Here is a 26,257-nt window from a genome sequence, read left to right as displayed (position 1 = left end):
GGAAAGCAGCATCCATCAAGGACCCCCACCATCCAGGCCATGCTCTCTTCTCGCTGCTACCATCAGGCAGGGGGTACAGGAGACTCAGGTCCCACACCACCAGGTTCAGGAACCAGCATGGATAACCTCACTCGTCACAACTCTGAACTGATTCCACAATCTACAGACTCACTTTCAAAGCCTCTGCAACCCATGTTCTCAGTATTAGTTATTTACTTATTTGCACAATTTGTCTTCTTTTGCACAATCTTTATGTATAGTTTTAATTCTATTGTATTTCTCAACTTCTGTAAATGCCTGCAGGAAAATGAATCTCAGGTGGTGACATTGATAACACACACTTTGATAATAAACGTACTTTGACTCTGGTTCTGATTCAGTTCAAGTCAGACCGGACTGCTTCGATCACTCAGGATTTGAGCTCCACCCTGAGGAAGGTTGCCCTCAGTGTATTTTCCACACCACACAGCAAATAACTCCGACTTTCTCCCTGCTTCTGTCTTCTCCACATGCTCTCTCTTTCAACTGATTTTTCTTTCCAGCATGCTTATGTAGTGGTTAACGCATCACTTTACAGACCCAGGGTTAGTAAGTTGTGGACTCGCTACATTGGCGCCAGAAGCGTGGCAATACTTGCGGGCTGTCCCTAGCACACCCTTGGACTGTATTGGTCATTAACATAAATCATGCTTCTACTGTATGCTTTGATACACGTGAGAAATAAAGCTCATCCCTCTGTCCTACCCTACACCCAGTACGCCACAACTGTTCCCTCTCACTGATCTCGTTCTCGTTTAAAACTTCCTGTTGTATCTGTAACGATCACAGATCAGTGGGTATAAAAACATTCACCCAAGTCCGTCTTTTCACCCTCTTGCCAGTGAAAACTTCTCTTAAATTTCATAGAACATTGGCTGAGTGGATTCAGAATTTGCTTGCCCACAGAAGACAGAGGGTGATTGTAGATAGTGTATTCTACCCAGAGGTTAGTAACCAGTGGTGTTCCGCAGGGATTTGTTCTGGGACCCCTGCCCTTTCTGATTTTTATAAATATCTTGGAAGAGGAAGAGGAAGGGTGGGTGAGTAAAAGTCTGAGACGATGAAAAGGCTAGTGGAGTTGTAAATCGTGTGGAGGGTTGTTGTAGGTTACAATAGTACATTGACAGGATGCAGAGCTGCGCTGAGAAGTGGCAGATGGAGTTCAACCTGCAGAAGTGTGAAGTGATTCATTTTTGGAAAGTCAAATTTAAAGGCAGAATACAGGATTAGTGGCAGGATTCTTGGCAGTGTGGAGGAACAGGGGGATCTTGGGGTACACATCCATTGATCCCTCAAAGTTGCCGTGCAAGTTAATAAGGTTGTTTGGAAGGCATATAGTGTGTTGACCTTTAATAGTCGATGGATTGAATTCAAGGGCCATGAGTTAATGTGGCAGTTATATTAAACCCTCATTTGATCATACTTGGAGTACTGTATTTATTTCTGGTTGTCTCATTATAAGATGGATGTGAAAGTTTTGCAGAGAGTGCACAGAGGAAATTTATCAGATGAAAATAGGCATAGATTGAGTGGACAGCCAGAGACTTTTTCCAAGATCACAAATGGTTAATGCAAGGGGGCATAATGTTAATGTGTTTGGAGGAAAGTATAGGGGGATGTCAGAGGTAATATTTGTTTTACACAAGGAGTGGTAAGTGTAAAGAATGCAATACCAGGTGTTGTGGGAGAGGCAGATACATTTGGGGCATTTAAGAGACTTTAAGATAGGCACATGGATGAAAGAAAAATGGAGGGTTACAGTAGGTTAGACAACATCAGCACAACATTGTGGGCGAAAGGGCTTGTACTGTGCTGTGTCCCACCCCAGCTCAACACACCAAGCACCGTGAATAAAAACTTATATGAGGTTTTATTATAAATATAGTCAAGTCCTCAGTTCGAAAGCCTCCGGTCCCCACCTCCTCCCCAGGGCGGTGCCTCCTGCTGTCCCAGCCTTTACTGACTGATCTCCTGGACGTTCTCGATGGCTCGAAGGGGCTCCAGCTTGAAGAGCAGGAAGTGTCCCTGCACTTGAGCGGCACTGATGCTGTCCGAGACAGCCAGCGCCCTGTCGGCAAACTGCTCCGCCAGCGCCGCCGGTTGTTCGGGGTAGAACCGCTGGAACATCTGGCACAGCTGCCAGTGGGAGCAGTAGCCGATAAACTGCTTGCAGTCCACACGGCCTGGCCGGATCAGAGCTGGGTCCAACCTGTGCAGGGAACAGAGTGGTGGTCATTACAGCAGTCCATGGCTCCCTCAAAAGCCACACAAGTAAATTCCGGATAATCGGTACATCCAAAAAAAATGTTTCAGAGTAATAGAGCACTACAGCACATAAGCAGGCCCTCTGGTGACCGTACCCCTCCCATTCATGTATTTACCCTAAGTTCTCTCAAACGTTACATCAAACCCTCATCCATCGCTTCCGATGGCAGCTTGCTCCACAGTCACACCACCCTCTGACTGAATAAGTTCCCCCTCATGTTCCCCTTAAGTGTTTCACCTTTCAACCTTGAACCATGACCTTTGTTCTAGTCTCACCCAACCTCAATGAAAAAGGCCTGCTTGTATTTACCCTATCTAAACCACTCATAATTTTATATACCACTATCAAACCACTCCTCATTTTCCTATGCTCCAGGGAATAATGTCAACCTTTCCCTATAACTCATGTCCTCAAAACCTGGCAACAACTTTGCAAATTTTCTCTGCACTCTTTCAATTTTATTGGTATCTTTCCTGTAGGTAGGTGATCAGAAGTGCACACAATACATCAAATTAAGCCTCACCAACATCTTATACAATTTCAGTGTAACTTCCCAACTCCTGTACTCAGTACTTTGACTTATGAAGGTCGATATGCCAAAAGCTCTCTCTCTGACGTGTGACACAACTTTCAAGGAATCGTGGATTTGTATTTGCAGATACCTGAAGTATTCTACAGGGAGGATGGGGCAATGGTGGTGTCAAACACATCTCATAAAAGCAAAAAAGGGCATACAATATAGCAAAAATTAGGGGGAAGCCAGGGGATTGGGAATCTTTTAAAAACAAATAGAAAAGCAACTAGAAAAAGTAATAAGGTAAGAAAAGATGAGGTCAAGAGTCCATCTTACCATAGTAGGGAACCATTCAATAGTCTTATAACTAGAATACCACAATAACTACATTCCATCCATAACAAGGGGAGAGATAACACCACAACATATGGAAGGAATTGGAGGAAAAATTTTTTCATCCAAAGTGGTGAGTTTTTGGAATTCTCTACTCGAGATATAGACAGATTTTTAAAGTTCAAAGTAAATTTATTATATTAGTATGTATGTCACACATTTTCTTGCAGGCAATCACAACAGAACAAAGAAATACAACAGAATCAATGAAAAATACACAAAAAAGCGGACAATCAACCAACGCAAAAAGAGAAAATGCAAATGGAAAAAAAATAAATAAACAAATAGAGATAAATAGATAAAGAAAGAAAGAAAAGAACGTGAGTTGTAGAGCTCTTGAAAGAGTCTGCAGGTTGTGGAATCAGTTCAGAGTTGAGGTGAGTGAAGTTACCCACACTGGTTCAGGAGCCTGGTTACAGGGTAATAACCGTACCTGAACCTGGTGGTGTGTGACCTGAGGTGAGTGAAGTTATCCACACTGGTTCAGGAGCCTGGTTACAGGGTAATAACCGTACCTGAACCTGGTGGTGTGTGACCTGAGGCTCCTGTACCTTCTTCCCGATGACAGCAGTGAGAATACAGCACGGCCTGGATGGTGAGGTTCCTTGATGATAGATACTGCTTTCTTGTGGCAGTGCTACTTGCAGAGATGCTTAATGACTGGGAGGGCTTTGCCTGTGGTGGATTTTTGAACGGTAATGTAAAGTCCAGAGATACGGTGTAACTGGAGAAAGGTGGCACTGGGGTAAATGTTCAGTCATGGTCCTGCTAAATGCGGGGCCCAAAGTGCTGATGAGTGCAGAGGGCCTGAGCTCGATGGGGAGAGCAGTTCACGGGGGCTGTGGTGTTCTGAGTACACACGGAGACTTGTAATTCCAACCCCTGCACCTGCCCCAGCCGTCCCCGAGGCGGGCACGCTGACTCCAGCTGTTACCTGTCCAAGTGGTTCGTGGTCATGAACACCAGTCGTGCCTCGGTTGACGCAACACCATCCAGTGCGTTCAGCAGGCCGCTGAAGGTCAGGCGTCCCATCCCCTGGTACACGGTGGGGTCTGTAAACACAAAGCAGACAGCATGGAGAGGTGCAGCTCGACGCACTTTCTTAGAGTCAGTTTATTGTCACTGAGATTTGCTGTTTTGTGACAATATATTAAAAAATTTACGTGTGCTGCTCAGACATATAAAGACTAAATGAGCAGTGAAAAGGAGAGCAAATAGTCAGGTAGTGTTCATGGGATCATGACGGCAGAGGGAATGCCGTTCCTAAAATGTTGAGTATGGGTCTTCAAGCCCCTGGTGGTAGTAGCGAGAAGAGGGAATGCACTGGATAATGAACAATGGATGTTGCTTACTTGAGACTTAGAACATAGAAGAGTACAGCTCAGGAACAGGCCCGTCAACCCACAGTGCTAACCATATAACAATTACAGCACGGAAACAGGCCATCTCGGCCCTTCTAGTCTGTGCTGAACGCTTACTCTCACCTAGTCCCACCGACCTGCACTCAGCCCATAACCCTCCATTCCTTTCCTGTCCATATAGCTGTCCAATTTTACTTTAAATGACAATATCGAACCTGCCTTTACCACGTCTGCTGGAAGCTTGTTCCACACAGCTATCACTCTCTGAGTAAAGAAGTTCCCCCTCATGTTACCCCTAAACTTTTGCCCCCAACTCTCAACTCATGTCCTCTTGTTCGAATCTTCCCCATTCTCAATGGAAAAAGCCTATCCACGTCAACTCTATCAATCCCCCTCATAATTTTAAGTACCTCTATTAAGTCCCCCCTCAACCGTCTACGCTCCAAAGAATAAAGACCCAACTTGTTCAACCTTTCTCTGTAACTTAGGTGCTGAAACCCAGGTAACATTCTAGTAAATCTTCTCTGTACTCTCTCTATTTTGTTGACATCTTTCCTATAATTCGGTGACCAGAACTGTAAAATGTTGTGCCAAACCAATTAAACTAGTAATCAAATAGCTAACTAAACTAATCCCTTCTGCCCATATCCCTCCATTTTCCTCGCATTCATGTGCCTATCTAAAAGTTTCTTAAAAGTTTCTAATGTTTCTGCCTCTACTGTCGCCCCATACACCCACCACTCTCTGTTTAAAAAAACTTGCCTCTCACATCTCCTTTGAAAATATCCTCTCTCAACTTATGGACACAGTATATGACCCCAAAGTGTCACCTCACCTGGAAGAAGCTCTGAATAGTAGCAAAGGAGGTGTAGCATTTGTTCTGCTTGCAAGGATAAGGGCCAGGAGGGAGATCAGTGGGGAGGGGCCAATGGACAAGGGAGTTGCATAGGGAGCAATCCCTGCGGAAATATGGAGGAATTTAAGGTGGGGATTATATGGGAGGCAGGGTATAAGGGTCGGCACAACATTGTGGGCTGAAGGGCCTGTACTGTGTTGTACTATTCTATGTTAACTTAAATGCATGCTTTCTGGTATTAGACATTTCAACCTTGGGAAAAAGATACTATCTTTCTACTCTGCCTGTGCCTCTCATAATCTTATAAACCTCTATCAGATTTCCCCTCAGCTTCTGATGCTCCAGTGAAAACAACACAAGTTTGTCCAACCTCTTGTTATAGCACACATCTTCTGATCCTGGCAGCATCCTGGTAAACCGCTTCTATACCCTCTGCAAAGCCTGACATCCTTCCTATAATGGGATAACCAGAACTGTATGCAATACCCCAGATGCGGCCTAACTAGAGTTTTATAAAGCTGCAACATAACTTCCTGACACAACAAATAAAGGTAATCATGCCATATGCCTTCTTAACCATCCTATCAAACTGTGTAGCCACTTTCAAGGAGTAATGAACTTGGCCCCCAAGATCCCTCTGCTCATAACACTGTTCAAGATCTTGCCCTTAACAGTGTACGATCTCTTTGCATTTTCGCTGCCAAGGTGCAACACCTCACATCTGGCCATTTCTCCACCTGTCTTTTTCCCGTTGTATTCTTTATCAGTCTTCTACCACCACCAATCTTTGTATTATCTGCAAACTTACCAGTTCAAGTTTAATTATCATTCAGCCATACATGAATACAGCCAAACTACCATGAAATGTGCTACTCCGGGGCCAAAGTGCAAAACACAGTACCAACAGTCACAAACAAGAGAATCTGCAGATGCTGGAAATCGAGCAACACACACACAATGCTGGGGGGCCTCAGCAGGTCAGGCAGCAGCTAGGAAGAGTACTGTCGACGTTTCGGGCCGAAACCCTTCAGCAGGACTGGGGAAAAAAAGCTGACGAGTAGATTTAAAAGATGCGGGCAGGGGAGAGAGAAACACAAGGTGATAGGTGAAACCGGAAGGGGGAGGGATGAGGTAAAGAACTGGGAAGTAAATTGGTGAAAGAGACAGGAGGCCATTGAAGAAAGAAAAGGGGAGAAGCACCAGAGGGAAGTAACACACATCAAAGTTGCTGATGAACACAGCAGGCCAGGCAGCATCTCTAGGAAGAGGTACAGTCCACGTTTCAGGCTGAGACCCTTCGTCAGAACTAACTGAAGGAAGAGTTAGTACGAGATTGGAAAGTGGGAGGGGGAGGGGGAGATCCAAAATGATAGGAGAAGACAGGAGGGGGAGGGTTGGAGCCAAGAGCTGGACAGGTGATTGGCAAAGGGGATATGAGAGGATCATGGGACAGGAGGTCCAGGGAGAAGGAAAGGGGGAGGGGGGAAAACCCAGAGGATGGGCAAGGGGTATAGTGAGAGGGACAGAGGGAGAAAAAGGAGAGAGAGATAAAGAATGTGTGTATAAAAATAAATAAATAACGGATGGGGAACGAGGGGGAGGTGGGGCATTAGCGGAAGTTAGAGAAGTCAATGTTCATGCCATCAGGTTGGAGGCTACCCAAATGGAATACAAGGTGTTTTTCCTCCAACCTAATTGTGGCCTCGTTACGACAGTGGAGGAGGCCATGAATAGATATATCGGATTGGGAATGGGAGGTAGAATTACAATGGCTGGCCACTGGGAGATCTGCTTTCTCAGGCAGACGAAGCTCAGCGAAGTGGCCTCCAAATCTACGTTGGGTCTCACCGGTATACAGAAGGCCACACTGGGAGCACTGGACACAGAAAATGACCCCAAAAGACTCATAGATGAAGTGTCACCTCACCTGGAAGAAGCCCTGAATAGTAGTGAAGGAGGAGGTATAGCATTTGTTCAGCTTGCAAGGATAAGTGCCAGGAGGGAGATCAGTGGGGAGGGATGGGGGGTACGAATGGACAAGGGAGTCGCATAGGGAGCAATCCCTGTGGAAAGCAGAAAGTGGGGGGAGGGAAAGATGAGCTCAGTGGTGGGATCCCACTGGAGATGAATCCAACAGTCACAGACAGCTCATCTTACTGGAACCACAAGGACGACCATTTACACCCATCTACATTTTCATCCAGATCATTTATATACAACACAAACAGAGCTCCCAGTACAGATCGCTGCGGAATACCACTAATCACAGATGTTCAGATTGAGTAAGTCTCTTTAATCACTACCCTCTCTTCTATAGGCAAGCCAGTTCTGAATCCAGACAGCCATGCATCTTCTGGATGAGCCTCCCATGAGGGACCTTGTCAAACCTCTTACTAAAATCCATGTAGACAATATTTACAGCTCTACCTTCATCAATCATCCTTGTCACCTTGCCAAAGAACTCTGTCAAGGTAGTAAGAAACTATTTGTCCCGCACAGAGCTATGCTGGCTCTCCCCAATCAGGGCATGGTTTTCCAAAAGCTCATAAACCCTATCCCTAAGAATTCTCTCCAGTAACTTCCTTAACACTGATGCCAGACTCATCGTTCTATGGTTTCCAGGATTATCCCTGGTTGCCTTTTTGAATAGTGGAACATTAGCTACTCGCCAGTGCTTTGGGACCTCATCTCTGGCTACGGAGGACACAAAGATACTGGTCAAGGCTCCAGAAATCTCTTCCCTTGCCTCTCCCAATAAACCGGGAGTATTCCACCAGGTCCTGGGTACTATTCCATTTTAATGCTCTTTAAGAAACCCAATGTTATCTACTCCTTTACTTTGACATACCCTAGCATATGAATAGGCTCACCAATGAGCTCCCTATCTTCCACATCCTCCTCTTTAATAAATACTGATGTAAAGTACTCACTAAGGATCTTACCCATATCCTCCGCATCCAAGCAAATGTCCCCTCACGGTATTCTTGAGTGGTCTGCTGTGACTAGCAGTGTTCCACAGTATGTGTTAGGACTGCTTCTCCTTAAGTTGTACATCAGTGATTTGGCTGATGAAAGTTTGTGGACAATACGAAGATAGGGGGTGTTGATGAAGCAGAGAGGTTGCAAAGGGACTTAGACAGATCAGCAGAACGAGCAAAGAGGTAGCAAATGGAACACAATGTGGGAAGTTATGGTCATGCACTTTGGTAGATGAAATAAAATCATAAACTATTTTCTAAATAGGAAGAAATTTCAAAAATCCAAGGTGCTAAGGGATTTGGGAGCCCTCGTGCAGGATTCATTGAAGGTTCATTTGCAGGTTGATTGATGGTGAGGAAGGCGGATGTGATGTTGGCATTCATTTCGAGAGGACTAGAGTATAAAAACAAGGATGTTATGGTGAGGCCTCACTTGGAGCATCGTGAGCAGCTTTGTGCCCCTTATTTAAGAAAGGATGTGCTGACAATGGAGAGGGTCCAGAGGAGGTTCACAGGAATGAAAGGGGTATCAAATGAGCAGAAGAATGAGGTTTACATAGAGTGGATGTGGACAAGATGCTTCCTTTGTAGGGGAGACTAAGGCCAGAGGGCAGAGCTCCAAAATAGAGGGATGCCCATTTAGAACAGAGAGGAGGAGGAATTTCTTCAGCAAGAGGGTGCTGAATCTATGGAATTCATTGCCACGGCCACTGTGGAGCCAAGACACTGGGTGCATTTAAGGCAGGGGCTAGCAGGTTCTTGATGAGCCAGGAAGTGAAAGGTTATAGGGAGAAGGCAGGAGACCGGGGTTGAGAGGGAGGTGGTGGAGCAGACACGATGGCTCAATGGCCTAATTCTGCTCCTAGATTTTATGGTCCAACCCTGCTGCTCTTGAGGTACGTACAGAATGTCTTGAGATTCTCTTTAATCCTGCTTACCAAGGATTTCTCATGGTCCCTCCTGGCTTTCGGAATTCTGTTCTTAAGTTCTTTTCTGGCTCCTTTATAATCCTCAGGGGCTCTGATTCTAGCTTCCGAAGCTTTACATGTTTTTCCTTTATCTTCTTGACTAAATTCATCACCTCTCTCAACATCCAAGGTTCTCTTACCTTGCCATCTTGTCTTTCCTTCTAACTGGAACATACCTGTCCTGTACTCTTTAAACACCTTCCACATGTCAGATGTTCCCAATTAACTCTCTCTATTTCCCACCTAATGCTCACGTAATTTGCCTTGCTCCAATTTAATACTCTCACACAAGGCCCATACTTATTCTTATCTATGGCTATCTTAAAACTTAAGGAGATGTGGTCACTGTTTGTTAACTGTTCACCCACTGAAAGGTTGGTCACCTGGCCAGGTTCTTTACCCAACACCAGGTCCAGTACAACCTCTCCCTTTTGTTGGATTATCTCTATATTGATTTATGAAACCCTCCTGGATGCACCTAACAAACTCTACCCCATCTAAACCTCTTGCACTCAGAAAGTCCCAGTCTATATTAGGGAAGTTGAAGTCCTGATTTACACAACTTTATTGTTTTTACGCCTTTCCTTAATCTGCCTGCATATCTGTACATTAATGGCTACTGGGGGAGGGGAGTCTGTAGTATAATCCCTGAGTGATTGTACCTTTCCTATATTTGAGATCTACCCATAAAGACTCAGTGGATGAGGCTCCATTATGTTCCCTCTGAGTGGAGCTGTGGGATTATCTTTGATCAGTAGTGCAACCTCCCCATCTCTTTTACCGCCTGATCTTTTCTAAAACATTGACTTACTACATTGGATGTCCTCTCTTCAGCACCTTTTCTAAAGCCCTATACTCAGTGCGCAGGACCTCTTCCCCGTTTCTACTTAAATCATCACAACCTCTGGGTGCTCACCCTCCCTCTCAGAGACAACATGGACTCTTACCACCTGGGCACCGTGACACAAAATCTCCCATCTGCTCCCCCCCAGCTATCGAGTCTCCTATCAGTATTGTTCTCCCTTTCCTGCTGAGCCTCAGAGCTGGCCTGGATGCTGCTGTTGTGCCCCGATAGGTCATCCCCCAGCAGTATCCGAAGGGGTAATCTTATTGCTGAGGGGAAAGGCCACATGGGTACCCTGCACTGACTCCTGACTCCCCTTACTTCTCTTGGTGGTCACCCATCTACTATCTGAAGCTTGTGTAAAAGTTTCATCTATTAGGTTTTCAGCCTCCAGGTTTTAAATCCAGCTCCAGTTACTGATCTTGTCAGTCATGAGTCAAAGTTGGAAGCACTTCCTGCAGACGTAGTCATTACATATCCTGCAATCCCACATCTTTAAAGGAGGAGTATATTCCACTGCATTAACTACCAACCTGCCTGTTCTCGCCGAAACCTGACCACACTAACACTGGCCCTCTCTAACAATCAATTGAGGTATCACCTTCTGAAGGTATTCTCAATGGTGGAGAAGCTAGTGCTCATGATGGATTTGGCTGAATGTACAACCCTCTGCAGCTGCCCCTCCAGACAGTGATGCAACCAGTTAGAATGCCCCGCACGGTACATCAGCACCTATTCTCAGTTCTCAGGAGGTAAAGGAGGTTCAGTTTGTCACTGAACGCTTCAACAAACCTCCACAGATGTAATCACGTTTACCTTCACTGACTTATTTGGCATATTATTTTGCAGCAGCAATACAGTGCAAAGATGTAAAATTACTATAAATTATAGGCTGAGTCTAACCCTCTGCAGCTTTTTCCAATCCTGTACATTGGCACAGACAGCGATGCAGCCAGTCAGAATGCTCTCCACAGGAATATGCAACAGGCAAGGGGTTTGCAGTATTGATCTTCAGTCATCAAGGAACCAAGTTCAAGGACTGCAGTTCCATAAAACTCCGGTTAGATCACACTTAAGAGTTTTATGTTCAAGACCTTTTAACCTACTCCAAGATCAACACATGGCCCTCCATTTTCTTTTTCATCCATGTGCCTATCTAAGAGTTTCATAAATGTCCCTAATGTATCTGTCTCCGCTACTTGTGGTCAGTTGAGTTACTGTCGCCTTCCTGTCAGCTGGAACCAGTCTGGCCACTCTCCTCTGACCTCTCTCAACAGCAAAGTGTTTTTGCCCACAGAACCGGATGCTTTTGTTTTTCACATCATTCTCTGCAAACTCTAGAAACTGTTGTGCATGAAAATCCCAGGAGATCAGCAGTTTCTGAGATACTCAAACCACCCTGTCTGGCACCAACAATCATTCCATGGTCAAAATCACTTCGATCACATTTCCTCCCCATTCCGATGTTTGGTCTGAAAACAACTATACAACAACCTTGACGTTATCTGCATGGTTTTATGCATTGAATTGCTGCTAAATGATTGGCTGATTAGATATTTGCATTGATGACTGGGGGGGAGAGAGAAGGGAGGAAGAGGAGGGGGAGAGGGGGAAAGAAAGGGGAGGGGGGAAAGAAAGACAGCAGAAATGACTGTGTGGTAACAGCACTCACTTTCTTTGGCAAGGTCTCGGCTGACGAAGGCAGCATCCACATCCTCCAGGAGAATGATGCTCTGTTGTGGGGCCACACTCAGAAGGTAGTTGAGTCGGTCATCAGTGAGGCTGCGGTCACTCAGGCTCATCAGGCAGATGCTGTACTCCAGCTGGCCTGCCAGGGCAGTGCTGAAGTGACAGCGGGGAGAGAACAGTAGGCATCAGCTTGGAGGTAGCTTCCCGCGCGATCAGCCAACATAGACAAAGGCTGAGATGTCAAACAGTCTGGTCTCCTGTGACTCTGAGACAATGGATGTACTTAACTAGGACAGCGGTGGGGATACGGTGAGACAACAGACACTGCAGCAACACACAAGAAGTTGTAAGAACTCAGGGGGTGAGGCAGCACCTGTGGAAGGAAATGGACAGTTTGGACATCATCCCTTCCTGATGAAGGGTCTCAATCTGAAAGGTCAACCATCATTTCCCACCACAGGTGCTGCCCAACCCACTGAGTTCCTCCAATGCTATGTGTGTTGATCAAAATCTACTGGACGCAGTTTAATTAGCATGATTTCTCTCTCTCTGTAACCACTTCCCTCTGTCCTTTTCCCCTTATGCCACAGGCTCTATCTTCCAGTGAAATATCTTCAATGAAAGATATGCCCATTTCTTTCCCCTCCCTGCTCTCTAGTCTGCCCTTCACCCACACACTCCTCCCTCTGGTTCCCCTCAACTCCTTCCCATTCCTCCGTGGACCACTGTCCTCTCTTATCAGATTCCATCTTCTTCATTCCTTTGTACTTTCATTTATCACTTTCCAGCTTTCTACTTCATTCCCCCTCTCCCTTTCCTCACCTCCCTTTCACACCCCTCACATGGATCTACCCGTCACAAAATCAGCTCTTGCTCCACCCCTTCCCCCACCTAATACTGATCATCAACCCCCCGCTTTCCTTTCCAGTCCAGATGAAAGGTCTCAATCAGAAACATCAACTGTCTATTCCCCTTAACAGATGCTACCTGACCTGCTGCGTTCCTCCAGCATTTTGTGTGTTGATACTGCTTAGTACGAACAAGACAACCAATAACTCCAGACCCACTCCACACAAGAAAGGACATAAAATATTACCCTCCCCACAAATCAAACCAACAGAGAAACTCAAGACTAGATTAATTTCTCTGGAGAATTAAATTCCTTATAGTATCTTACAATTCTCATGATAGTTCTGTTGCACAACTACAAACACAAGAGATTCTACAGATGTAGGAAATCCAGAGTAACACACACACACAATGTGCTAGAGGAACTCAGCAGGTCAGGCAGAATCTGTGGAAATGAATAGATTCAACTCTTCAGGCCGAGGCCCTTCATCAGGACTGGAAAGGAAGGGGGAAGAAACTCAGAGTAAGGTGGGGAGAAGGGAAACAGTACAAGAGATAGGTGATAGGTGAGGGGGAAGGTAGGTAAGTGAGGGAGAAGAAGATAAAGTAGGAAGCTGGGAAGGGATAGATGTTTGAGAGGCAAAGGGCTGATGAGAGTGGACTACGGGAGAAAGTGAAGGAGAAGGGGCACTAGAGGGAAGTGGTGGGAATGTGAGGAGAAAAGGAGGGTTGAGAGGGAAGCTAGAATAGGAAACGGAAAAGAGAGAAGAGGGGACAAGCAATTACAGGAAACTAGAGAAATCGACGTTCATGCTAAAGTTTGGAGGCTACCCAGACAAATATGAAATGTTGCTCCTCCAACCCGAGAATGGCCTCATCATGGTAGTAGAGGAGGGCATTGAACGAGATGTTGGAATGGGAATGGGGTTTGGAATTAAACTGTTTGGTTACCGGCAATCCTCCCTGTTGGGGTGTGGCGGAGGTTCACACTCTACGCGCGTGGGTACGTGGGTGGGAGGGAGCAACGTAGCTTGTTTTGCTGGTGTTGCTTTGTCGCTTGGTGTGGTCGAGTTGTTCTGCCGAGCACGGTGGACATGCTACGTTTGCACAGGAATGTGTGGTGACACTTGTGGGCTGCTCCCGGCACATCCGCAGGCTGTGTTGGTCAAGGATACGAACGACACATTTCACTATATGTCTCATTGTACGCGTGATCAATAATCTGAACTACCGAGGCTTTGAATATGAAACTCCATTGTTTGCTGGAGTGGATTCATCAGCGCACTGAACTTATGTTCTACCATCATACTGAGATTGCTGGAGACGGTATAGTTCTCCTTGTAATCAATCGCATCCACAGCCATGAAGTACTCACATAAAACTGCTCTTCCCGCATCCCGGAGGTCCGTACAGTAGGTAACCACGTCGGTATGGAATCCCTGAGGAAAGCAAGGGGCAGAGACAGCACTCTGCGTTAGGTACAGCCTTCTATTTTCTACAAATAGACAAACAGACCTGGAACTGGAAGACTGTGCACGTGCATGGGACAAGGCTTATTTGGCGCTCTGTGCTGTTGCGGTATGCTACGTCGCCATATTGTGTGGCAACACCTGCGGGCTGCCCCCAGCACATCCTTAGGTTGTGTGGATTGTACGTTTTGATGTACTGTATATATGATAAATAAACCTGAATCTGATTGGGGTTGAAATGCTGCCATTGTGAGTAAGGAGCTGTATGTCTGCCTTGTGACTGTGTGGGTTTCCTCCGGGTGATCTGGTTTCCTCCCACATTCAAGGGCCGTACAGGTCAGGGTTAGAGCGCTACGGGCGTGCTAGGTTGGTGCCGGAATGTATGGTGGCACTTGCAGGCTGCCTCCAACACACCCTCGGACTATGCTGGTTGTTGGGGCACACGACGCATTTCACTATGTTTCGATGTACACGTGACAAATAAATTGAATCTTGAATCTTATCTGTCATAAAAAATACAAAGGAAGAAATAGTGAATAAAAATAGTTCACATTCATGGTCCATACTTCCAGTGCAAACTTTAAAGAGAAAACACACACACAAAATGCTGAAGGGACTCAGTGGATCCGGCAGCATCAGCAGAATAAACAGTCGGTGTTTTGGGCCGAGACCCTTCATCAGGACTGGAAAGGAAGGGGAAAGGAACCCAGAACAAGGTGGAGGGAGGGGAAGGAATACAAGCTGGCTGGCAGGTCACAGGTGAGGGGGTTCGAAGTTCAAAGTTGGGAGGTGATAGGTGGAAGAGGTAAAGAGCTGAAGAAGGAGAATCTGATAGGAGTGGACAGTGGACCGTGTGAGAAAGAAAAAGAGGAGGGGGACCAGACGGAGGTTATGGGGAGATGAGGAGAAACAAAGGTGTAGGAGGGGAGCCAGAAGGGGTCATTGAAAAAGAGATAAGGAAGGAGGAGGGAGAAATACTGGAAGTTAGAGAAATCAAATTTCATGTCATCAGCTTGGCAGCTGCCTAGACAAATATGTGATGTAGCTCTGCAACCTGAATGTGGTCTCTTCTTCACAGTGGGCCATAAACACAGAAGCAAAATTAAGCCATTTGGCCCAATGAGTCCATTCTTCTGCCTTCTCCCTGTAACCTCTGACACTCTTACTAGTCAAGAACCTATCACCCTCTGCATATACCTAGTAGTGGAGGCCATGGACAGACATGTCCCACTCCTGTACTCAATGCCCTGACCAAGCAGGCCGATCAGTTCAAAACATGCAGACCATTCAGAGCACCTAGTAACATTTCATATAATGCTCATCATCTATGGAATGCTCAACATCTTCAGGTAAGCTTTGAAATAAATGTCAGAAAGGCATGACAAGTCAATCAGCGTCTGGTGAGAGCAAAATGGTTAATGTTCCAAGTTGAAGCCCTTTCAGATGAGTATTTTTGTTGGACTTGGGTTGTGTACTGATGGAAAATAAATCGGCCACGATGGAATTTTGGAGCAGACTCGATGGGCTGAATGGCCTACTTCTGCTCCTTTGTATTATGGTCTGTTGATGTCTGGGCTGGGAGCTGTGTTTTCTGCCCTGCATGCTCCAAGCCACAACTAATGGTCACTTTTCATTTTTTACTAATCCTGTTCCCTTGACACACCAACCCCAGCCCCCGTGATAACACCATCAATCTGATTCATACCCTCTCGAGAAGAAAGGAACCTCTAATCACTTTAAAATTATGTCCCCTCATATTAACTATTTCTACCCTGGGAAAAAGTCACTCGCTGTCCACTGCATCATGCCTCTTATCATCTCATACAGCTCTATCAAATCACGTCTTGTCCTCCTTCACTCCAGAGAGAAAAGCCCTAGCTCACTCTAACTTTACTCAAAAGACATGCTCTCCAATCCAGGCAGCATCCTGGTAAATCTCCTCTGCACCCACTCTAAAGCTTCCACATACTTCCTATAATGAGGCAACCAGAACTGAACACAATATCCCAAGTAAGAACCTTCACCAATGGTTAATACGAGGGGGCATAATGTTAAGGAGTTTAGAGGAAAGTATAGTGGGGATGTCAGAGATAGTTTTATTTTAGAGTGTGGGAGTGTGGAATGCGCTGCCAGGGGTGGTGGTAGAGGCGGATATATTAGGGAAATTTAAGAAACCCTTAGGTATGCACGTGGATTATAGAAAAATGGAGGACTATGTGGGAAGGAAGGGTTATGCTCTTGGAGTAGGTTAAAGAGTTGGCAAGACATCGTAGGCTGAAGGGCCTGTACTGTACTGCGGTGTTCTGTGCTCTGCGTAGCTGCAATAACAGATGAATGAACCAGCGCTCCTGTCCCTTACCTCGGTCTGTGTACCATTTGGGGTTCCCAGTGAAATCCTTCACGTCTTGGATGATCTTTTCTGAGATCCCTCTGTCCAGCACAACGGAGCTAAGAGGCCGCCGGCGCCTTGGAAATCCGAACAGCCTCCATTCCGATCCCACTGCTGTGTACATCACTGTTTTCCCGACTTGCTGCTTGAGGGCCAGCTCTCTGGCTGATGTAAGGTGGTGGGGAAGAGGGGAAGAGAAAGACCACGTTAAGTTCCCCATCAAGTTGATAGGGTCATAAAGAGTGTTTCTGGCACATTGGCTGTCATAAAATCAGAGTACTGAGTACAGGAGCTGCGATGTTATGTTGAAGTTGTATAAGACATTGGTGAGGTCAAGAGAGGAGCATTGTGTGCAGTTCTGGTCACCTTTTAGTGATAGACCAAGACAACTGCACTGCTCCAAAGAGCACCATAGGAGGTCACTCTTACCCTCGACCATTAGGCTCAATAATGAGCCAACCTATATCCGGGGAAATGATGACCCTCATCATTAAATGATGAGGCAACTTGTATTTTATTCTTTCCTACTTCTCTTCTAATATTTGAGTATCTGTGCACTTGTAATGCTACTGTGACACTGTAATTTCCTTTAAACTATCTATCTATCTATTTACAGGAAATGTATCAATAAAATTGAAAGAGCACAGAGAGAATTTACAAGAATGTAATCAGGACACGAGCACGGGAGTTACAGGGAAAGGTTGAATAGGTCAGCACTTTGTTCCTGGCGCATCAGAGAATGAATTTGATAGGGGTTTACAAAATAAAGAGGGGTATAGATAGGGTAAATGCAAGCAAGCTTTTTCCACCGAGCTTAGGAAAGACTAGAACTAGAGATCATGGGTCAATGGTGAAAGGTGAAATCTTTCGGAGAACATGAAGGTCAGAGGGTGGTAAGAGTCTGGAACAAGCTGCCAGCTGAAGTGGTGGAATCCAGCTTAGTTTCAACACTTAAGAGAAATTTGGATAGGTGCATGGATGAGAGTGTAGTGGAGGACCATGGTCAAGGTGTGAGTCGATGGGAATAGGCAGAGTAACAGTTTGGCACAGACTAGATGGGCCAAAGGGCCTGTTTCTGTGCCTCAGTGTTCTCTGGCTGTCAAATTAAAAACCTGAGAATTAGGAGGAGGCCATTCAGACCTCTGAGTATGTTCCTCCATTCAACAAGATTGTACGGTGCTGAGTCTGTGGTAGGGAAGGCCAATGCAATATTAGCACTGATTTAGAGAGGACTAGAACATGAAAGCAAGGATGTAAAGCTGAAGCTTTATAAGGCATTGGTCAGACCACATTTGGAGTATTACGAGCGGTTTTCGGCCCTATATCTAAGAAAGGATGCGCTGGCTTTGGAGAGGGTTTAGGAAAGAGAGTGGTGAATCTGTGGAATTCATCGCCACAGACAGCAAGTCACTAAAAGCACAGGTTGATAGGTTCTTGACTAGTAAGGGCATCAAAGGTTACGGGGAGAAGGCAAGAGCTATGATCGAAGGGTGAAGCAGACTCGATGGGCTGAACGGCCTAATTATGCTCTTAAGACTGATCTCCTTTAAATACTTTCTCCATTTCTGCACTGAGTTTCCACACACTCCACTCCACGGTAGAGGACTTCAAAGGTTCACCATCCCTGACGAAAGCATTTCTCGCCATCTCAGTCCTAAACGGCTGACCCCTCATTCTGAGTAGATAAACCCTAGTTCGAGACTCCTCGAGCCAAGGGAAACATCCTCTCTGCATCCCCCTGGTGAGCCCCGTCAGAATTTTCCAAGTTTCAACGAACACGTAACATCACAGCACAGTACAGGCCCTCCATCTGAACTGTTAGCGGACTCCAGCATCAACCTAACCCTTCCCTCCCACATAGCCCCCCATTTTTCTTTCTTCTGTGTGTCGTTCTAAGTGTTTCTTAAATGTCCCTAATATATCTGTGTCTACCACCACCCCTGGCTGGGTGTTCCATCTCAGACACTCCCCCTGTACTTTCCTCGAACTAGCTTAAAATTATGCCCTCTCATATTAGCTGTTTCCGCCCTGTCGAACAGTACTTGGCCGTCCACTTAATCTTTACCTCTTATCATCTTGTACACCTCTCATTCTCCTTCACTCTAGCTCCCTCATAAGACATGCTTTCTGATCCAGGCAGCCTTCCAGTACCTCTCCTTGGCCCCCTCCCTAAAGCTTCAACATCCTTCCGAGAACAAGATGACCAGAACTGAACACAATGTGGTAAACAGCAAGTCTACGATATATCAAACACAACAGGTTTCAGGGAGCTTGTGAGATGGTGAAGCCCTTTCCTGTCAGCGAGGATCAGAGCCAGGCATCTCTGGATCGGAGGACTGGTCGGTGTTCAGGTGGAGTGCAGACGGTGGGTGCTGGTCAGCATTGGACGGGGGCATTACTGAGGGGTGAGGGTTCTGCGGGGGAGAGGATGACTGGGAATGAGGTAAAGAGACAGTGATTGGGGGGAAGAGAGGAGTGACTGGTGGGGTGCAGAGATGGGGAGGGGATAAAGGAGTGACTGCTGGGGGGAGGAAGAGAGAAGTGATAGGTGAGGGTGGGTCAGTGATCAGGGGAGAGTGACTGAGGGAGTGGTCACTGATCAGGTGGGGAGCTGAGAGATTGGTCAGTGGGGGTGAGTCAGTGGCTGGGCAGGGAAGTTACTAAGGGGTAACGCAGGGGGACGGGGAGGGGATCACAGAAGGGGTGGGTTGGTGACTGAGTGGGTAAGTGACCAAGGGGAGAGGCATTTTGGGGGCAAAGGGGGGAGAGAGTGACGAGGTGGGGGACTGACCCTGGGAGAGTGAAGTGGGGGGGGAAGCGGGGGAAGGGGCGAGTCAGTGACAGGGTGGGGGAATGACCCTGGGAGAGCGATGCGGGGGGGAGGCAGGGGAAGGGGGCGAGTCAGTGACAGGGTGGGAAAGTCACCGAAGGACCGAGGGTAGAGAGTGACTGGATAGGGGATAGGGAAGTGATCAAGGGGAGAGTAACCAGGGTAACCAGGTGGGGGGGGTGGAGAGCGACAGAGGGGTGAGTTTGTGACCAGCTGAAAGAGGGTACAGATGAGGGGGGGGGAGGGGAGAGAGTGACAGTGAATTAATGGCGATAGGGTCCATTGTTACAAACCTTCGGTCAGTATGTCCTGGAAGATGTGGCGGTTGGTGCCTAGCGAGGTTAAGGTGACCGTCTCCCACGGGATACCTGTATTCAGGTCAACCATCTGCTTCTCACGGTTCCTCTCCACACGGAGCCATTTCCCACTGTACCTGCAACGACACAGAACAGCCCAGTGTTGGTCGACCTCCTCCTCTGCAACTGACCTTCGGGCACAGAAACAGCCCATCCTGGAGCCCGCACTCACAGCCGCAGGCCAGCCCCGGGGTACAGATCAGGGAGAGGATCTTCACCCTTCTCCCATGCTGACAGGAACACAATCTCACCCATGGAGCGGGGACGCCAAGGATTCAAATCGCACGCAGAGTCCCAGCGATCCGGCCCAAGCTGATACTCACCGCGCAGTTCGGAAGGGACGCCACTCTCTGGAAGAGGCTGGACTGCTGTGCAAGATTAAATTTGGGGCAGCACAGCAGAGTAGTGGTTAGCATGATGATCAGCCACTCAGGTTCAAACCCCACCGGCCTGTAAGAAGTTTGTATATTTTCCCTATGAGCACATGGGCTTCCTCTCACAGTCCAAAACATATGTGTTAGTTGGTTAATTGTTCATGTGAGTGTAACTGGGTGGCGGGGACTTGTTGGGCCAGAAGGACCTGTTACCATGCCGGATCTCCAGACAAGTACAATGAAAAATCTGAACTTGGTTGGGTCTGGCAAGATCCCAAAACCTGCTGTTCTGGGTATTTATTGCTGCTCCCATCGACATCACAATCAAACAATAAATTTCACAATATACTGTATGTCAGTGATAATAAACCTGATTCTGATTCCGTCTGTTAAACAAGGGACAATACAGCACAGCACAGGCCCTTTGGCCCACAATGTAGTGCCCACCTTTTAACCGATTGTAAGGTCAGTCTAACCTTTCTGTCCTCACAGCCCTGCATTTTTCTAGCATCCATGTGTCTGTCTAAGAGTCTCTTAAACGTCCCGAATGTATCTGCCTCTATCACCACCCCTGGCAGTGTGTTCCACACACCCTGTATAAAAACTTACTTCTGACACAGCCCTTTTAAACTTTCCTCCAAACACCTTAAAATTATGCCCCTTCACATTCACCTTTTCTGTCCTGGGAAAAGGTCACTGAATAAACACTTGATCTATTATTATCATGTACAGCTCTGTCAAGTTACCTGTCATCGTCCTTCACTCCAGAGAGAAAAGACTTCACTCGGTTCGGGATAGAGAGTTGTGGGCATGGGGCCACGTCGAAAGCATGGGGGCTGCCTGCTGGCCAGCACAATCCTACCTGACATGATGTGATACAAACAACACATTTCACTGTGTGTTTCGATGTAGAGGTGACAAATAATGCTAATCTTTCAATACATCATAAAGCACATTTCAGCCACATTTTTACATTGGAGATTTAGACTGTCCTCATAAGACACGCTCTCCGATCCAGGCAACACCCTGGTAAATCTCCTCTGTATCCTCGCTAAAGCTTCCACATGCTTCTTATAATGGGGGACCAGAACTGAACCAGGGTCGTTTCACCAGGGTTTTACACAGGGTTGCAGCAATATCCCATTGCTCTTGAACTCAATCTCCTGATTAATGAAGGCCAGCAAACCAAACACCTTCTTAACCACCTCATCAACCTGCACACCAACTTCGAAGGATCTATGAATGTGCACCCCAAGATCCCTCTGTTCCTCCACGCTGCCAAGAATCCTGCCAATAACCCCATACTTTGCCTTCCAGGGGTATCTCTAACTCATTATACTGCTCTGTGCGGCTCAAGCTGTGCATTCTGGAGGAGATAGGGGCACAGGAATGCAGAGGCACTCACAGAACATAGAACAGTACAGCACACAAACAGCCCTTCAGCCCACAATGTTGTGTCAAACCAATTAAATTAATAATCAAATGGCCAACTAAACGAATCCCTTCTGCCTACACAATGTCCAGATCCTTCCACTTTCCTCACATTCATGTGCCTATCTAAACGTCTCTTAATGTAGCTGCCTCTACCACCTCTCAAGGTAAAAAAAACCTGCCCCTCATATCTCCTTTGAAATTACCGCCATTCATGTTTCGTATTAGATATTAGATATTTCAACTTTGGGAAAAAGATACTGTCTGTCTACTCTTACCTGTGCTTCTCATAATCTGATAAACCTCTATCTGGTCTCCCCTCAGCCTCAACCGCTCCACAGTAAACACAAGTTTGTTCAACCTCTCATTATAGCACATGCCCTCCAACCCAGGCAGCAGCTAATAAGCTTCTCTTCTCACTGCTGCCATTAGGAAGGAGGTAGAGTAGCTTCAAGTCCCACACCACCAATCATTACCCCTCAACCATCAGGCTCCTGAACGAGAAGGGATCCCTCAACACTGAACTGATTCTACAACCTATGGATTCACTTCTAAGGACTCTGCAACTCATGTTCTTGATCTTTATTATTATTACTTTTTTTCTCTATTTTTGCATTTGCACAGTTGTATTTTGCAACATTGGTTGTTTGCATTTGCTGTATGCATTTCTACTGTGTTCCTTTGCATTTACTGTGAATACCAATCTCAGGGTAGTATATAGTAACATATATGTATTTTTTTTAGTTTGAACCTCTTCTGTACTCTCTCCAAAGCCTCGCCATCCTTCCTATAATGGGGCAACCAGAACAATATGCAACACTCACCAGACAAAGTGGTTGCCGGGGCTGGGAATGAAGTCGAAGGTGGTGCTGATCTTGCCGCTCTCGTGCTGGTGGTAGGAGGTCTCCACGCTGAGATGCTGTGCCCGCCGAGCGTGGTGTGTGATCCAGTTCAGGAGCCAGTGGTAGCTCTTGTCACGACTGGTCACCTCTAGTGTGATCATAAAGTATCTCCTGAAGGCCACCATTCCAAACTGGGCCCCCTTTCGTGTCAGAGCTAGTGCCGTGCCAACCCCAACCAGACCGAAGCCGGCCCCAAAATATGGGTTGTCCTTCAGGGCCAAGACGAAGTCTGAAAGTGACATCCTTCAGTGGTACATGGCACAGAGATAAACAGCATTAGCCAACTCGGGGAAAAGCGTTTACGGAACCAAACCCTTAAAACAGCTCCTGATCGTTCAGGTCAAACTGTGCCCTGGAAGGAGCCCCAGCCATCAGGACCACTGGCGACCCAAACACCACCTACTGACTCACAGATTCAGAGAGGCCATCAGTTCACCTGGACATAGGGAAAAGAACAGACACATAAACTTTAATGTGGGTAGTGGAGAGAAGTGGGGCAGATGGATAATGGGCAGCCAAGGTGGGTGGGGGAGAAGGGGGCAGAGGGGAGGGGGAGAAGGGGAAGGGGAGAGGAGGGGGTATGGGGAGAGGAGGAGGAAGGGGAGAGGAGGGGGAAGGGGAGGGGAGAGGAGGAAGGGGTGGGGAGAGGGGAATGGGAGGGGAAGAGGGGGAAGTGGGAGGGGGAGGGGAGGGGCTGAGAGAGGGGTGGGGAAGGAGAGAGGAGAAGGGGTGAGAAGAGCGGGGAAGGGAAAAGTGTGAAGAGGGGGGCGTGAACCCCCGCCCTTACAAACTCACTTTCTATTACCGGTACACAGACGATCTCGGTCCTTCAGTAATGACGCTCCCCGTACGATCTTCCGGCCGCCGCCGTGGTCTGGAGAAAGGTTCCGCCTTCGCGCGGATTCCTCCAGCCGGAACAGCTGCACAAAACCCCGGCGCGTCTAGACAGTCCTAAACTTGCGAACCCCGGCAAATCTGAATAGACTTCCAATCCCGAAGTACACTGTAGTCTGGGTAGTGAGGCAAACAATTTTTGCACATCGAGAACCCCTAATATTCTATTATTAATGTTGGTGGAAATACGAATTTCAATGCCACTGATGTTCTCCAAGACACGGGGAAACGGTAACATCCAGTTATACATGGAGATATGCAGCACAGAAGCAGGCCATTCGGCCTAACCGGTCTATGCCGACCAAGATTCACATTTAGGACTTTATTCCCTGGAGAGTAGGAACATGAAGGGAGATTTGATAGAGGCATACAAAATTATATGGGATATACAATAGACAGGGCAAATTCAAGCAGGCTTTTCCTTCTGAGGTTGGGTCAGATAACAACTAGAGGTTCATAGGTTTACAGTGAGAGGTGAAATCTTTAAGGGGAACTTCTTCATACAGAGGGCGGTGCAAGTGTGGAACAAGCTGCCAGCAGAAGTGGTGGATGCAGGTTTGATTGCAATATTTAAGAGAAATTTGGGTAGTACATAGATGGAAGCGTATGGATGGCTTCCACAGGATGGAGGAACATAGAACGTAGAACCTACTCCAATATCAATTCAACACATCTCTCCCACATAGCCCTTCAATTTTCTTTGATCCTTGTGCCTATCACACCAGCATCGTCTCACAGTATACGAAAAGTTCAACGAACTGTCGGGGCAGCAGAAAATGTCACTGCAGGACCAGTATGTGTCCAGGACAAAGCGGGCAGGGGGAAAAAAATCATTTCAGACACTATTTGCCCTGTAAACTGCCTGTTCCAAATAGAAAGCACGTAATACAAAAACCACACCATTTTAGAAGTTTTTCGCCCAGGCAGTTGATCCGATCAACGGTACTAGTGCCCCCCCCCCCCACCCTACATCTTCCTCTGTTACCTATGAGTGCACTGCACTGTAAACACTTTAAACTACTTTTTCTACTGCTATCTGTACTTTTTTATTCAACTCCTTGTATTTGTTGAATGTAGTTTTATGTTGCATGTCACACCCTGACCAACACACATCAAATTCCAAATACATGTAAATGTATATGGTGAATAAAGTCCACTTTTGATCTAAAAGTTTCTTATATGTCTCTATGTATCGCCTTTCCCACCACCCTGGTAGCATTTTCTATGCACCCACCACTCTCTGTGAATCTGAAACCTATCTAATTGTCCACCCAATCTACACCGCTGTTAGTGCAATCACATCCTTCTCGTAACATGATGACAAGGATAGTGCACTGTAGCTGTGGAATAACTTCTCTACAATTCCAGCAGAACATCCTTACTCTCATACATCAACATCTGACTGTGCATAGTTGTAATAATCCAGATGACCAGCCTACCCATCTTAAAGGACATACTGTAAACACAGAAAGGTGCCAGCGATATCATAAAGCACTCCACCCGCCCTGCTCATAGTGTTTGTCCCATTCCCATCAGGGAAGAGCTAGACATCTATGCCAGGACCAACAGATTAAAAAAGTTACTTCCCCCAACCTGCAAGGATGATCAACACCTCCACCCACTACTTCATAATTTCCTGTCAGTCACCTTATTTACTAATACTCCTGTGCTTACTGTCACTCTATGGCATACAATCTATGTATATAAGTTATATAACCATATAACAATTACAGCACGGAAACAGGCCATCTCGGCCCTTCTAGTCCGTGCCGAATGCTTACTCTTACCTAGTCCCACCGACCTGCACTCAGCCCATAACCCTCCATTCCTTTCCTGTCCGTATACCTATCCAATTTTTCTTTAAATGACAATATCGAACCTGCCTCTACCACTTCTACTGGAAGCTCATTCCACACAGCTACCACTCTCTGAGTAAAGAAATTCCCCCTCGTGTTACCCTAAACTTTTGCCCCCTCTCAACTCATGTCCTCTTATTTGAATCTCCCCTATTCTCAATGGAAAAAGCTTATCCACGTCAACTCTACCCCCTCATGATTTTAAATACCTCTATCAAGTCCCCCCTCAACCTTCTACACGCCAAAGAATAAAGACCTAATTTGTTCAACCTTTATCTGTAACTCAGGTGCTGAAACCCAGGTAACGTTCTAGTAAATCTTCTCTGTACTCTATTTTGTTGACATCTTTCCTATAATTCTTATATATTTATGGTGTATTTTTATTATTGTGTTTTTTGTGCTACATCAGATATGGAATAACAATTATTTTGTTCTCTTTTACACTACTGTACTGGAAATGACATTAAACAATTTTGAATTGTGAATGGAGAGTTTCAGCTCAAAACGTCGACTGCTTATTTTCCCTCCACAGATGCTGCCTGACCCACTGAGTTCCTCCAGTAATTTTTTTTGTCTAATAAAAATGCTCTCAAATCCAATCCATCATTGAAGATGCTGACTCATGTTGGGCAGTATCAGTGGAAGGAAATGCTCTCTTCTCATTGCTGCCATTGGGAAAAGGATACAGTCCTAGGTCCTACAAGGCCAGGTTCGAGAATAGTTATTACTCTGCAACCATGAGGCTTCTGAACTAGAATGGATAACTTCACTCACCTCAATACTTAACCGATTGCACAACCTATGGATTCACTTTCAAGGACTTCACATCTCATGTTCTCAATATTATTTATTTATTTGCTTTTCTAAAAAATATTTGCTGTTTGTCAGTCTTTGTGTGTAGTTTTCCATTGATTCTACTGTATTTCTTTGTTCTGCAGTGAATGGCTGCAAGAAATGAGTATCAGGGTAGTATATGGAAACATATGTACTTTGACAATA

The 26,257-nt window shown here is 46.2% G+C and overlaps 1 protein-coding gene across 3 annotated transcripts; it reads right to left on the bottom strand.

Annotated features, from left to right (window-relative positions):
* Window positions 1-1,861: 1,861 nt before the first annotated feature.
* On the bottom strand, window positions 1,862-23,389 carry LOC134347612 (mitochondrial chaperone BCS1). 3 transcript variants are annotated; one of them, XM_063049973.1, is made up of 8 exons: window positions 23,304-23,389; window positions 22,431-22,944; window positions 19,739-19,878; window positions 16,586-16,780; window positions 14,133-14,196; window positions 11,892-12,061; window positions 4,147-4,264; window positions 1,875-2,248 (listed from the first exon to the last, which is right to left on the bottom strand). In XM_063049973.1, exons 2-8 carry the CDS (start codon window positions 22,748-22,750, stop codon window positions 1,996-1,998), a joined length of 1,260 nt encoding a protein of 419 aa, XP_062906043.1. In that variant the 5' UTR covers window positions 22,751-22,944; window positions 23,304-23,389; the 3' UTR covers window positions 1,875-1,995. The 3 variants fall into 3 exon arrangements, with proteins under 3 accessions (XP_062906045.1, XP_062906043.1, XP_062906044.1); XM_063049974.1 differs by having other exon boundaries at window positions 23,314-23,331; XM_063049975.1 differs by lacking the exons at window positions 22,431-22,944; window positions 23,304-23,389 and having other exon boundaries at window positions 1,862-2,248; window positions 16,586-16,776.
* Window positions 23,390-26,257: the final 2,868 nt, after the last annotated feature.

The sequence above is a fragment of the Mobula hypostoma genome, chromosome 6 (genome assembly GCF_963921235.1).
Source record: "Mobula hypostoma chromosome 6, sMobHyp1.1, whole genome shotgun sequence".
Lineage (NCBI taxonomy): Eukaryota > Metazoa > Chordata > Chondrichthyes > Myliobatiformes > Myliobatidae > Mobula > Mobula hypostoma.
This window is presented reverse-complemented; position numbering and strand designations above follow the sequence as displayed.